Source organism: Saccostrea cucullata, unplaced genomic scaffold, assembly GCF_032062105.1.
Source record: "Saccostrea cucullata isolate Sc308-1 unplaced genomic scaffold, CSIRO_AGI_Scuc_v1 ctg7814, whole genome shotgun sequence".
NCBI classification, from domain to species: Eukaryota; Metazoa; Mollusca; class Bivalvia; order Ostreida; family Ostreidae; genus Saccostrea; species Saccostrea cuccullata.
In genome coordinates, this window is record NW_026926536.1 from 1,505 (window position 1) to 15,821 (window position 14,317).

Genomic DNA, 14,317 nt, shown 5'->3' on the forward strand with positions numbered 1-14,317 from the left:
ACATCACATGGAAAGATGGGAGCATTTTGAAAATATGAGTGAAAATGAAGATAAGTTGGTGCGAGAGGATACCCAGGCTTTTCTTTGCGAAAAAAGGAGAAAAGGGGAGCAATTTGTAGAACTACGTGTTCGAATTGGACATTAAGGTGAAATGCTTCTATAACGTGACGTGACATGTCAGACTTGACGTAATCTCCCCCGGGTTTCACAACAATCCATTTAGAAAGCTGGTGTGATCTTATTGGTAATTGAAAAGTGGTGGAATTTTCCAATATTGTTGCATTATGACTCTATATTATAAACATGCCCGTTGTTTGTTTTCATCAAACTTCGATAAAATTTTAGAAAGAAATTCCACGAACTTTTGGATCAACCCTCGTATTTTTGAACTTGCTTGTGAAGTCATTGTAAGTTAAATTTCATCATCTCATGGGATCTCAATGCATGCGTATTATACATTTTGGGTGAAAACTGAAATCACCTGCTCTACAGAATTATTTACAACTGATTTTGTCTACAATTTTCTTTTTATCTCTGACCCATTCTTTATGTTTAATTATTACAATATCGTTTAACAACCTCATCTACCACTGAATTAAAAAAAAATGAATCGTTCAATATTCATCATGATTAAAAGCCGAAAACGAAAACTTATTTACAAGCAGAAGGCCTATACGTCAGAACGCTCACCTTATTCACTCTGGTCATCCTTATCTTGAAAAGAAGCAGATTTTCTCCCTTTTGAGGGACATGATTTCATTCGGGAACCCTTGGCTGTTATTAAATTTGAATATGCCTTACTCAAGGATGCTTCTACATGCATGTATATGGACCTTAAGGCTCTGCTTTCGTGTGAAGGTGATTTATTTTGTAAAGATTTTTTCCCCTTTTCATTTATATTCCTATGTAAAACTTCTCAGAGGCTCCGTTCTACTCCTAGGGGTCAGCTCTGGGGAAAAAATTCACGATTATTATTATTAATAGTAATAATTATGGCCTTGGAATTCTTTACAAGTAAAATTTTAAAGATTTTTTTTGGGGTATGATATTCTCATGTAACCCCATCCTTTCCCGCTCTAGTTTTAGCTTGAATGAGCTTAATCTCAATCAGTGTGTATTTTTTCGTTACAGCTCAGTACTCGTATGTGGATTACTCGGTCTTCTTCAGTGGGATCAAGGACTTCCGAAGACAGTCAGAACAAAAGAACCATGCCCAGATGGACATTCTACGCGTCCACAACCATAAATTTTCCATAGAAGTGTTAGGGAACAGAATAATACAACCAGGTATGAATAACAAATTTTAGCTTAATCTACAGGCATGCTCAATAAGTCATTAACAAAATAAGTCGACTTCTTTGTTTTAAATTATCATGGGCAAAACGTACCCCCCCCCATACCCCGACATACTAGTGATTGTTGTCAGATTAATAAAGATTTTGCGAATAGTGGCATGTCTCTTTCATAATCTATAATAGAAAAATACGAATTATATTTGTATATCAACATTCCACATTACTTTATCAAGCTGTTTTCTTCATAAAGACATCCTTCTACTGAATTCTTTCTCCCATTCTATTCTGGACCGAAATCCCCCCGTTACTAACTTTATTTGCCACTCTCTACCATCGGCTCATACATTCACCTCTGTCGTTGGCTCGCGTATATCACAGTGATAAACACGAGAAATAGTGCGTTTGTTTTAATTCATTATAATTCAATTTATATGTTTATTTCTGACTTTTCAGATAGATATTTACTAAATTAATCCAGAACGTTTGATTTAATTTGAAACAATCCTGCAAATATTACTTTTTATACGTTATGTCAAAATTCTTGACGTGAACCCATTGCAGAGGTGTCTGAGAGAGAGAAACGAACGACAACTATGCATGGAAGATTGTTTATTTGCGTGTGTAGATAATTAAAATAGCTTGAGTACTCTCTCTTTTAAAATACCGCTTTGCTTCATACCTTTAATGTAAACTTAAGGATTGCTTAAAATTACTGACTTCTGCTTTAGGTCCGAATTACATCAAGAATTCAAAGTTTATTCGTTTTATCTCCAGCAGAAGTAAAGGAAATTCCGGATAATATGATTTGCTTCTCGACTGTCCCCATTGAATTTGATTTTCCAATGGATGCCTTTCAGAGGATCTGAATGTTAAATTATTGACACATCAAACATGGGGACAATTTTGATATCTCATTAAGGTGAAAAGATGAATATTTAACCCCAAAAAGAAGAATAAAAAAAATATTTGCAGGATTCTATACGTGTGAAAGTGTTTTGTTCAGAAATGGATCGGCAAGTTCCTCTGTTTCAATAAGAAATCTCATCATTGGATAAAATATAAATGTTGAACACGATCGCCCCCCTCTAAGGAGATCTTTTTATGTTGTTAGATAAAATTGAGCACTATGTTTGGGCTAACGGAGTAACGTTATCATGGGAAAGCGCGACAATGCAACAAAATCGATATAAAAATTATCCTTCGCCAATATTGTCATATAAGAGAGGAAAACAATTTGTCCGAATGTAAAACATAATCCAAAAATCCATTGACTGAGTCCTATTGTCATATTGTATATCTGCCGTACAAGTTCACTTTGGTCAAAAATGCAAGAAATATGGAACAAGTTTTAAAAGGGTAGGAGATAGATATTTTGGGAAATCTTTTAAAGATTCCTTCTTTATCAATAAAAGATGAATTTATCTATATTGCTGTATTTTCATTATGAAATAATGTACCGGAGATTCACCTACTAAACTGAATTTTTGTTGTATTTTTGTTAAAAGTATCATTGGAAAAGTTATCTTTCTTAGCAGGGCGTTTTTCTTCCTTAACCCATGAAGGAACAAGGTTTATATCTGCTAAAATGATATGGATAAAAATATTGATATTGAATAAATAAAGCGTACATTATATAATAATGAATGCCATCCCCTGATCAGCGAAGGGACACCAGACAAAAGATCTGGCTGACCTATTTAACTGAAACTGTCATTTTTTAACTAGTATAAGAACTACATTCTCCCTTAAGAATTAGATATCCCCCCAGAAGAGTTACCAAACAAAGAAGCTCCCGAAGCTTTGGTTCGTACATTTCTCGTGGCATAAGGAAGTCTGATCCGCTTGCATGTATACATAGGATGGATACAAAGTAAACTAGTTCTAATTGTAACGGGGACCGTTACAGATGTTCCCCAAACGCTCCCCAACTCCCTTTTTGTGCAGATTTCCTTTAAAACGTTTTTTCAATATGCTTAGTATCGCAGGATTTCATAAAAGAATTTTAAAAGCTACAATTATATCACTTTTTTGTCATTTAACGCATTGTTCGCAAACGCACGTGCATGCACATGCAAGGTGATCATGACATGTTGTCTAAACCATTAACATATCCTTATATTCCAGAAATCAATAAAAAGTCATACAAATATAAATTTTACCGTTTTTCAAACATATTGTTCATTTTACGCATTGCGTGTGCACATGTGCATGCAAACACGTCCTTGCATTCAATTTTGATAGCAATATCATGTAGGAATCCATAATACCTATTCATATTCTAAACTTCATCCTGTTTTGTTGAGAAACAAGAAAGATATAGGCATGTAAAGTTTCAGCCAATCAGATTGCAGCACACGTTGATTTATGCGCTTTCATGATAATTCTTATATACCATGCTTTAGATCTTCATAATATGTGACTAAGTTCAAAATTTCAAAGGATTATGACGTAAAACAAGAGAGATATTGAGACTTTAGTTTCAGCCAATCAGAGCAAAGCGCACGTGCATGTGCGTAATATCTTGCAATTTTGACCATGTCATCTTGTCCATACTACTACTTTATTCATGCATTGTGAGTTTCAAAAAATTCCATCAAGAAATAGAAAAGTTACGGCTTCATCCATTATCTTGGTAATTTCACATGTTGCACGTGCGCGATCTTGCCAGCACACACGCATGTACGTGCTTTCATGAAAATTATTATATATCCTGCTGTAGATCTTTATATTGTGTGACTAAGTTCAAAATTTCAAAGGATTATGACGAAAAACAAGAAAGATATTGAGACTTTAGTTTCAGCCAATCAGAGCGAAGCGCACGTGCATGCGCGTGAGATCTTGCTATTTTGACCATGTCAACACGTCTATACTACTAATATATACTTATATTATGAGTATCAAAGCATATAATCAAAAAATAGAAAAGTTACGGCTGTATCTATTATTTTGGTCATTTCACGCGTTGCACGTGCGCGCTCTTGCAAGCACGTGCGCGCAAAATGACCTTCGTTCCGCAAATCTACATAACATGCCTACTGACCCTAAAAAGGTTTCACCTAAGTCGGACGTGTAGTTTACAAGATCATTCGCGGAAAAGATTTTCCCAGGAAGAAGAAAAATAATAATAATAACTAGATATGAAACTCGTTGCGAGCAACGAGAGGTCTTCCGTCCGATTCCGGAAAGAAAACGTGAAACGAAGCTGAAAATGTAGAGAAAAAAAACCCACACATTTGCACACAAGGGGGATTGAACGCAAGTCTCCAGCATGAAATTCCAACGCTCAAAATATTATGCAATAGTGACCTCTACTCTTAATCTACTTGTATATATGTGATTCACGAAACAGTGCTTCTCTCTTAAAATTTACAAAGGCGGACCACTATTCAAAATTTAGCGCCAAACGCCACGAGTTAATCTTCGCACCTTTTCTTTGGAATGTTCTATTAAATACGTGTGATAGCTTCAATGAAATTTTAAAAAAAAAAGTTCTTATATCCTACGTTTGGAAGTTTAGAAGTTATATTTACATTTAACACATTTGATAAATTCCATATTGTATATATGCATGTAACACAAAAGCGATGAAACGGTTATAAATTTTTAATTTTTTTTTTCAATTTCCTGTTTTTCCCCAAAGTGAACTATTCCGATTAGTTAATCGAGAAAGGTTGAAACGTTTCACCGAAAAACATGGCTCGCCCTACATTTACGACGGTCAAGGAATCAGATATCATTTATGCTCAATAACTTGAATCAGGTCTTTTAGACAAGAATGCTAAAATAAAGTCCATGAAGCGATCTTTAAAAAAAATCGTTTTCTTATTTTTGTCTTATTATTAGTTTAATATGACACAATTGTGCATAGAAAAAACAGCGGTTGAGATTTATATTTGATATTGATATTGACATAATTGATATTCTTTTTTGAAAAAGTATTATTTATAGGTATGATTTAAGATCTGTTTTTCCGTGGTGCACAAAAGATATTTCATTTACACATTTAGTCTTTTCTTTTTCTACCTTGAGAACCAGCCAAAACCAATTATAGAAGACGTTAGTTTGACACAGAACTGCAACGTAACTACGACGTGACAATCCAAGTATTCCTTTACATTTCATTTATCCTTATGTTACTTTCGTTCAAGCAAACGCTCGGCTGCCTCCGTAAACCCCTATTGCGAAATGTCGGCGTTGACATAGACAGCCGCCATTTTGGACCCGCTTCAGATTTTTGAATGCTAATATCCAGAGTTTAGATTTATCAGCATTCAAACAAATTATATAGTAAGCATTATTAGAAGGGTTTCTATTTACATACCAAAAATGAATGAAAAATACCGAAAAACAAAAAAGTTAGAAAATACGATTTTTTTCAATTTGCATCTCGTAGCGACTGGAAGTAATGACGACGCACGAAAAGGCGATTCTGCAAACCACAAAGTCATGATCTATCATCTCCAATAAGTCTCCAGTGCATATCCTCAGCCATTTTCGATAAAAGTGCGCGACAAAATCGCATTTTAAAATCAGGAAATTGTCCATAACTTGGCACCAAAAGCGAATTTTTCAAATTTCTCTACGGATGTAACAACTTCATATAATGACACATATTTTGTGAAAGTTCCATGAAAAACTGCTGAATAGTTTTCGAGAAATCGTCTGCACAAAATTTTGTCAAAAAAAGAATAATAATAATAATAATAATAACTAGATATGAAACTCGTTGCGAGCAACGAGAGGTCTTCCGTCCGATTCCGGAAAGAAGACGTAAAATCGAGCTGAAAGAGTAAAAAAAGATTTGCACACAAGGGGGATTGAACCCAAAGCACTAAATATTAAGCTAGGGACCTCTACACTAAATTTACTTGTATATATTAACGAATATGCTTCTCTCTTAAAATTATGAAAGGCATGTCACTATTCAAAATTTAGCACCAAACGCCACGAGTTAATCTTTGCGCTTTTTCTTTGGAATGTTCTATTTAATAGGTGTGATAGCTTCAATGAAATTTAAAAAAAGAACGTTCTTATAGCCTAAGATTCAAGATTTAGAAAGTTTATTTATCACATTTTAAAAATTCCATATTGTATATGCATGTAACACTAAAGCGATGAAACGGTTATGAATTTTTTTTTTTCAATTTCCTGTTTATCCCCAAAGTGAACTATCCCGATTAGTTAATCGAAAAAGGTTGAAACGTTTCGCCGAAAAACATGGCTCGTCCTTCGATGGTCAAGGAATCAGATATCATTTATGCTCAATAACTTGAATCAGGTCTTTGAGACAAGAATGCTAAAATAAACTCCATGAAGCAATCTTTAAAAACATCGTTTTCTTATTTCCATCTTATTTAATAGTTTAATATGACACAAGTGTGCGTAGGAAAAACAGTGGTTAAGATTTATACTGACAATATTAATTGATATTCTTTTATGAGAAAGTATTACTTATAAGTATGGTTTAAGATCTGTTTTTCTGATGCACAAAAGATATTAGGTATCGAGTTTCATTTGCACATTTAGTCTTTTCTCTTTGTACTTTGAAAACCAGCACATTTAGTCTTTTCTTTTTCTACTTTGAATACCAGCCAAAACCAATTATAGAAGACGTTAGTTTGACCCAGAACTGCAACGAAACTACGACGTGACAATCCAAGTATTCCTTTACATTTCATTTATTCATATGTTACTTTCGTTAAAGCAAACGCTCGGCTGCCTCCGTAAACCACTATTGCGAAATGTCGGCATTGACAGAGACAGCCGCCATTTTGGACCCGCTTCAGATTTTTGAATGCTAATATCTAGAGTTTAGATTAATCAACATTCAAACAAATTATATAGGAAGCATTATAAGGAGGGCTTCTATTACCAAACCAAATATAAATGAAAAATACTGAAAAACAAAAAAGTTAGAAAATACGATTTTTTTAAATTTGCATCTCGTAACGACCGGAAGTACTGACGACGCACAAAAAGGCGATTCTGCAATTCACAAAGTCATGATCTATCATCTCCAATAAGTCTCCAGTTCATATCCTTAGTCATTTTCGATAAAAGTGCGCGACAAAATCGCATTTTAAAATCAGGAAATTGTCCATAACTTGGCACCAGAAGCGAATTTTCCAAATTTTTCTTCGGATGTAACAACTTCATATAATGACGCATATTTTGTGAAAGTTTCATGAAAAACCGCTGAATAGTTTTTGAGAAATCGCCTGCACAAAATTTTGTCAAAAAAAAGAATAATAATAATAATAATAAGAATAATAAGAAACAGTAGAATCACTATAAGGTCTTCCGTGAAGACGGAAGACCTTAATAATAAGAAACAGTAGAATCACTATAAGGTCTTCCGTGAAGACGGAAGACCTTAATAATAATAAGAAACAGAGTAAAAACAATATGTTCCCCAACTTCGTTTGGGGAACATAATGAGAATGACAAATTGAGTTAATTGCAGACCCACGAGAATTTTGTATCAGATCCCCACAGCTGCTTCTCTGGGATTTGATTTTCGTGATCACAAATATAAATCAACATATTTAGTAATTATTTCTGTGACAGCTGATAAATCTATATATGAAGAGAAATTGTATTAAATGTGTTGAACCAATACTTGTTAACGAATTCCTAAATGGATAAAAAAAATGGACATAGTGTGAAGCAAATAAAGGTTTTTTAAAGGTTTTTTTTTCCTTTGAATTCTTGTTGCTATCAAAATAAGATAATGGAACACCCATACTATGGAATCCGGATAGGGCCATGCAGTTCACTATCGCATCATCGCACCATCGAGGTTTGGGTTGATAATGCGATGACACGATAATGCGATGACGATGAAGCGATGGTGCGATAACGATGAAGTGATGGTGCGATAGTGCGATGACGATGAAGCGATGGCGCGATAATGCGATGACGATGGTACGATAGCACGATGAAGCGATGGTGCTATGACGCGATGGTGCGATAGCGATGACACTATGGTGCGATAACGATGGCGCGATGGTACGATGACGATGAAGCGATATTCACTTTTACTCTATCGTTCTATCGCACCATCGTCATTGCATTATCGCGCCATCGCATCATCGTCATCGCGCTATCGCACCATAGCTCTATCGTCATCGCACCATCGCTTCATCGTTATCGCGCCATCGCCTTGTGCACACATCAAGTTCACTGGAGTTGATTATAATAATTGCTTGAGTTTTTGATTCACAATATCTTTGTGGTTTTTGGAGATAAGGTCTTCCAACAATCTGCGTGAATTCCTAATGGGAACACAGTGTGCCTATATATAATGTATAATTCAAACTATATGAGAAGAAGAAACACTTGCTTTGGCCTGCAACGACATTCAGATACCGCAGTATATTGACGACGTATTCTCAATTAACAACACTCCATTAAATAAAGAACTTGATATAGCTTAGGCTAATGAACATAAAAGATACCAGCAAATCAGACACATTTAATTCAAATACGTTAATGGTATACAACATAAAAATACCTAACTTGTATACTTCAACTTCCCTTATTGTATATAGAACTATACACGTAATTTGAAGTTTTTGCTGCCATTTGATACTATTCGCGAAAGCAGGCTCTACATACTAGGAACAATTTCTAAATCAGAAGAAGCTGTCGAGACTGCAGCTCAACTGGTTTGTACCTATAACAAAACATCTCTGTGTAGTCTTACTGCATGTCACGTTAAAATCAGACCAATCTGTATATATAGGAAGATAAGTGTTCCAAAAGTATTTCTCAAGAAGATTTTTCTACTTTTAGTAACCATCATGTGGCAACTCAGCTCATCAAAAATCAAAAACCGACATAGATTTATGTACCTTAGTGTTGTCTACTTGTGTGCAAAATTATATTGAAATCAGACCAAATAACAGAAATTTCTACTTTAAGTAATATAGGTCTATCATATGTCTTAATGTAGTTTGCCTTTATTCCATGTTATAATACTAGTATTGAAAGCAGACCAAAACTGTAAGAAGAGAAGTATTTTGAAAATATTGTTTACAGACAAACGAACGGCCAGACAGACGACGAACGTCTTACTATTGCATACGTTCTTCTGGTCTCTGAAAGGTTTTCACAAACAAGTTGATAAGAACAAGAATATCAACAGTGCTAGTCAACATTTTGCAAGTTTTGGGGGTGAAAGGGTGACCTTTCCAGCATATAGTATAATTATCATTTAGTTGAATTCAGACTTATCTGTTGTGACCAGTGGACAGCTGGGGGTGCTTACTCCTCTTTGGCACCTGATCCCACCTCCGATTAAGAGGTCCTGATTACTCTCCTCCCAATTTGAATTGTTTCAATCATTATGGCCTTTTGAACTTGATTACATTTCGTTGTCTCCATATTTTATTTGTGAAACTCAGAGATTTGGAGAATAATAATGAAGACTTAGTATATCTTTAAAAACATGAGATTGTGGAACTAGGTACATGTAATTATGAATATTAATTTATATTGCAGAATTTTACGATGAAATTGAATGTATTGTAAGAGATGGAGTGAAACAGTTACCTCGTACACCAGTCAGCAAGGATAGCGTGTATTATCTGACGTCATTCCACGCGCTCGAGCAGACGCCATCAATGGAGGAGTTGTGGAGCACGTGGAGTGGCGCGAAATTCATTCTCTGGAACTGTCCCAGGGTCCTTAAGCTTCGAAGGATAACTTTTCTCAGGGCAACGATGCGAACTGAAAATTTTGCATACTTGATCCTCTGTGAGTGTGAAAACGGAATGGAACACTTAAATGTGGCCATGGATTTCTTTGAGACTCTGAAAACCCGTCGTTGTGGCTTAGTTGGCCTATATAAAGTTGAGCGTTACTACATTCCACCCCACCACAAGTCTGATAAATAGACAAGTGATCGAATTATTGCAATCGTTTTCTGTTCCCGTTATTTATAATAAGATATAAATCATAGTATATGTAGTCGTCGACATTCTTATTTTAATTCCATTTTATTGAGCAGATGATGATGATGTTTATCGTTCACCATTGATATTCTGTACGTCATATCAATTCTGTGAAACATTTGTAAAAGGTTGTAGTGATTCACAATGTTATTTGTAACCGTTTCACCATTGCCAAGTTGTTCTCTGTATATGTATATATTGATTATATTTCCATACAACCTTTTTAAGTTTTTATTATTAAATATACTTAAAAAAATATACAATTTCAGTAGTCTATTTTTTCATTTTTGGTACAATGTAATGAACCGCAGTAATTAGCTAGCGTCAGATCTGTCTTCTTTTTTAAAATATATATATGATATAAAAGCTGTTTATCACTTTTTATACCAAAGGATATGGTTTTGTGGATTTCTTCATTGTTGGAGGAGTGTCATCCAATCCTAGTGATATTGCAGGAATCAGATCAGGTGTCAGCAAAAATTTCTGAAGGGATGAAAAACAGTACAAAATATACCAATAAAGACTGATATATAACTTTGAAATGCGTGAAAATTGGTGGACTTTAAGCAATTCAATATATAACGAACTTCAAGGGACTTTTGAACAATTTTGAGATCACGATGAAAAAGAAATGAGCATAATTTAGATAAGGGGCAAAATTTTAATATTGGACAAAATTTAAATTTTTGTAAATTGCTTTGGTAGAGTATGTTTATTTCAAAATGCTACCATACCGTAATTGATCAATTTGAACCATTCATTTAGTATATGTACAAAACATGGCCATTATACATTGAATACCTTTAAAAGGCTATTTGATCTCTCTACATGCATGACTGTATATTCCGACCTGGTTACCCTGTACACAATCTTCATTGTTCTTTGCTCTTGGTGGCGGTGGTGGTGGGCTTCCATTTCGTCCCAGTTTGTTATGATGATCAAAAGGTTTCTCATTAGTCCTTTTGCAAAAAATCCAACTAAATATATTCCATGTACATACAAAGAAAGATAACTCCAATACATTTTATGAGGATGTAGTTACTAGACAAAATGAAGTTTATTTATCCACGCGTTTTTTATTTAGACAAAGTTTTTATGGAGGTACAATAATCAATGAGTTTACCAGTATCCTTAAAATTGTCTGGTGATACAAAAGTAAAAAAAAAAAAATAGAGGATTAAAATGAGTCTCATCCGCTCCACTGTCAGTAGAATGACATTTTTAAAAATTAATATTTATGTTCATTTATCAGTTTAATTTCTTTTTGTCTTAATAGTTTTGATATTTATTTTATAATAAAAAGTGTTGCATATAAACTTAAGTTTCTGTCCTTTGGAACTTATAAGTTTAATTAAAAGAAATAATGGAGCCTTATTATAATGGTTGTACCTAACTTAAGTTATATTTTAAAAATTGTCATGGGACACGAACGATAAATTCTGATGTATACAAACCTTATCACAGTTTAAATATGTTTAACACAGATAAAAACAGGATGATAAATTGAGACACTAGCTGTGTACATGTTCGCATTTCCGTTTCCTGATCGCATTTTGTATATCACACCCTCGGAAATCTTTTAAGCTATTTGATTTGATATGTCAGGGATTACGGTAACTGATGATGATTTAATAATAATGATGAGTCTGCAAACGTTTCAAAAATAATCCAGTTGACTTAAATAGGTAGCTTTTTTTTATTACGGTGTGAAACATTTCCGCAATTTAAAGATAACATTGCGCTGCGAAAGCGCAGAATCTCAATTCACCTTACAGATAAACACGTGTGTTTTATTTTCCGAAAGTGGCTAGATAAACAGTGCAGTGTTTGTGGAAAAATCAGTGGAATAACGCAATTGTGTGAGGAAACACAAAGGACGAGGTTTGCTGTAAAAGTAATGTTATCTCCTTAAATCTATTGCATATATTTAGCATAGTGAACAAACTACGTGACCCGAGTGTAGGTGTACTTGTTTTGCATACAGACATGGCACATGTGGAAAATTCCAACAAAAAATCCTGCGACATCTGTCAGCGTATGAACTCGGTTGAACTTGCTACGTCACGATGTATCGACTGCTGTGACGATCTGTGCGAGAAATGCGCCAACTGCCACCACGCTAACCGTTTGTCTATGGAACACCGCGTGCTGTCGCTAGATGATGCAGAAACAGCGGACTGTTGTTCTAACATGACATTTTTTTGTGAAAAACATGCTGATCGGAAACTAGAGGTGTATTGTTTTGATCATGAACAGGCTTGTTGTTTGATGTGTGCAACGACAGAGCATCGAAAATGTGAGAAGGTTGAAAATTTGGAGGAATGTGCTAAACAGGCAAGTGATAGTAATGAAGTAAAGAAATTGCGAGAATTGCTGGAAAATTTGAAAGGAGAATGTACAGACGATACAGCTAACATTACTAAAAGTAAAGAGAAATTCCATGTTCAAGTTAATGATGTTCGTTCGCATATACGATCAATAAAACAGTCGATGGTGGAATTTTTGAACGAGAAAGAGGCTGAATTTATAGAACAACTAGAGAGGGTTGAGAGGGACAAAAACACACAATTTGTGGATAAGATCGGAATGTTATCCGACTTTCAAGAAAATCTTGATAACGACATTGCAAAATTGAAAAATCCAAACGATAAAAACAAGATGTCACTTTTCCTTGCAATGAAGGAAATACAGAAAAATTATAAATCCCTTAAAGAAAATTTAGGTGCAGTTCAATCCAGTTATAAAAGTGTTGATATAAAATTAGAGGATGACGCCATTCTGACAAAAGTTCTGCAAGAACCAAAACCATTTGGCGAACTTGTTGTCGAGGAAACGGACACAAATTCAAAGACAGATTATTTGAATTCCACATTAGTTCTGGAAAGTGTCTTGGTTAAATCTGGATGCAGACTGACAGACGTTGAAGCCATTAGAGACGACCATGTTCTTGCAATATGCGACAATCACAATTTATTGGATCTCTTCCATATTAACGAATGTCATGTTGCTTCGAGTAAATTGTCAGGGAAACCTTGGGCAATGACAAAAACAGGTGAATTGTCGGTTGCAGTCACCATTCGCTCACCCCGTTCAAGCATAGAATTTGTTGATTTGGCAATGGACAAAAGCCCCTTTCTAACTACTACCAAAATACTCAATCTATCATTCAAACCGAATGGAATTGCTTGTGACAATGGTACTCTCATTGTCTCCTCAACCGATGGATTGCTCCGACATATTGACGACAACGGAACCATTCTACACACCGTAACAGTCAAAAAGGGCTACGTATATGGACTTTGTCTTTATTCTAGACGTATCATTTATTCGCACCATATTGAAAATGGTAAAGTTTACGTTCTGCATGATGATAAACTGGGAACCCAAGAATTTACATTCGAACACGAACATTTGAGCTATCCTCTAGGAGTTTCTTGTGATCCTGATGGTAATATCTACATTGTGGGGTGCAGTACCAACAATGTATTACAAATGAACATGAATGGTGAATTTGTGAGACAGATTCTTTCTAAAGACAAAGACAAAGCAATCGACAATCCGATGGCAGTTCGTGTAGCTGTAATGGGATCTAGACCGAGGCTTTTACTAACATGTCAGAACGAAGTCAGACTGTACAATTTTGAATCTTGTGGATCAAAAAGTCAGACCGAGGAGAAGTAAAACTGTAGCGCAAAAATGTCAACAGATTCAACAAAGAAGATGTTGTTTGTTTTATTTAAATTTTCTTTAACTTCCAAGACAGGACATTGATAATCATGTTCATCGTGTTTGAGTTGTCGGAAAAACTTTTGTATGCCGTATAGCCATTTATGAATGTTCTTATTTAGTTTGATTGATATGCTTTGTTTTGGTTTTATTTCTTTTTGGTTTGTTTTATGATAAATTAGGACTAAAAATGAATTAGAAAAAGATTAAAATTTTGGAAAACAATGTTGTTGTTAATTTAGTTGAATTTATTTTGAGCATGTTAGTGTACCTTAATAGGATAAGATTAAAAACAGTTAGTTTCGTTTCGATGATTTTTGTCGGAAATACGGTCCAACATCT

General features: G+C 34.7%; 2 protein-coding genes across 2 annotated transcripts; both read left to right on the forward strand.

Annotated features, from left to right (window-relative positions):
• The first annotated feature begins 992 nt into the window (after window positions 1–992).
• LOC134271969 (uncharacterized protein C01C4.2-like) lies at window positions 993–10,496 on the forward strand. The gene is made up of 3 exons (XM_062754205.1): window positions 993–1,014; window positions 1,132–1,287; window positions 9,798–10,496. Exons 1-3 carry the CDS (start codon window positions 993–995, stop codon window positions 10,190–10,192), a joined length of 573 nt encoding a protein of 190 aa, XP_062610189.1. The 3' UTR covers window positions 10,193–10,496.
• Window positions 10,497–12,192: 1,696 nt separating this feature from the next.
• LOC134271967 (transcription intermediary factor 1-beta-like) lies at window positions 12,193–13,986 on the forward strand. The gene has a single exon (XM_062754203.1). It carries the CDS (start codon window positions 12,236–12,238, stop codon window positions 13,928–13,930), a length of 1,695 nt encoding a protein of 564 aa, XP_062610187.1. The 5' UTR covers window positions 12,193–12,235; the 3' UTR covers window positions 13,931–13,986.
• The last annotated feature ends 331 nt before the right edge of the window (window positions 13,987–14,317 follow it).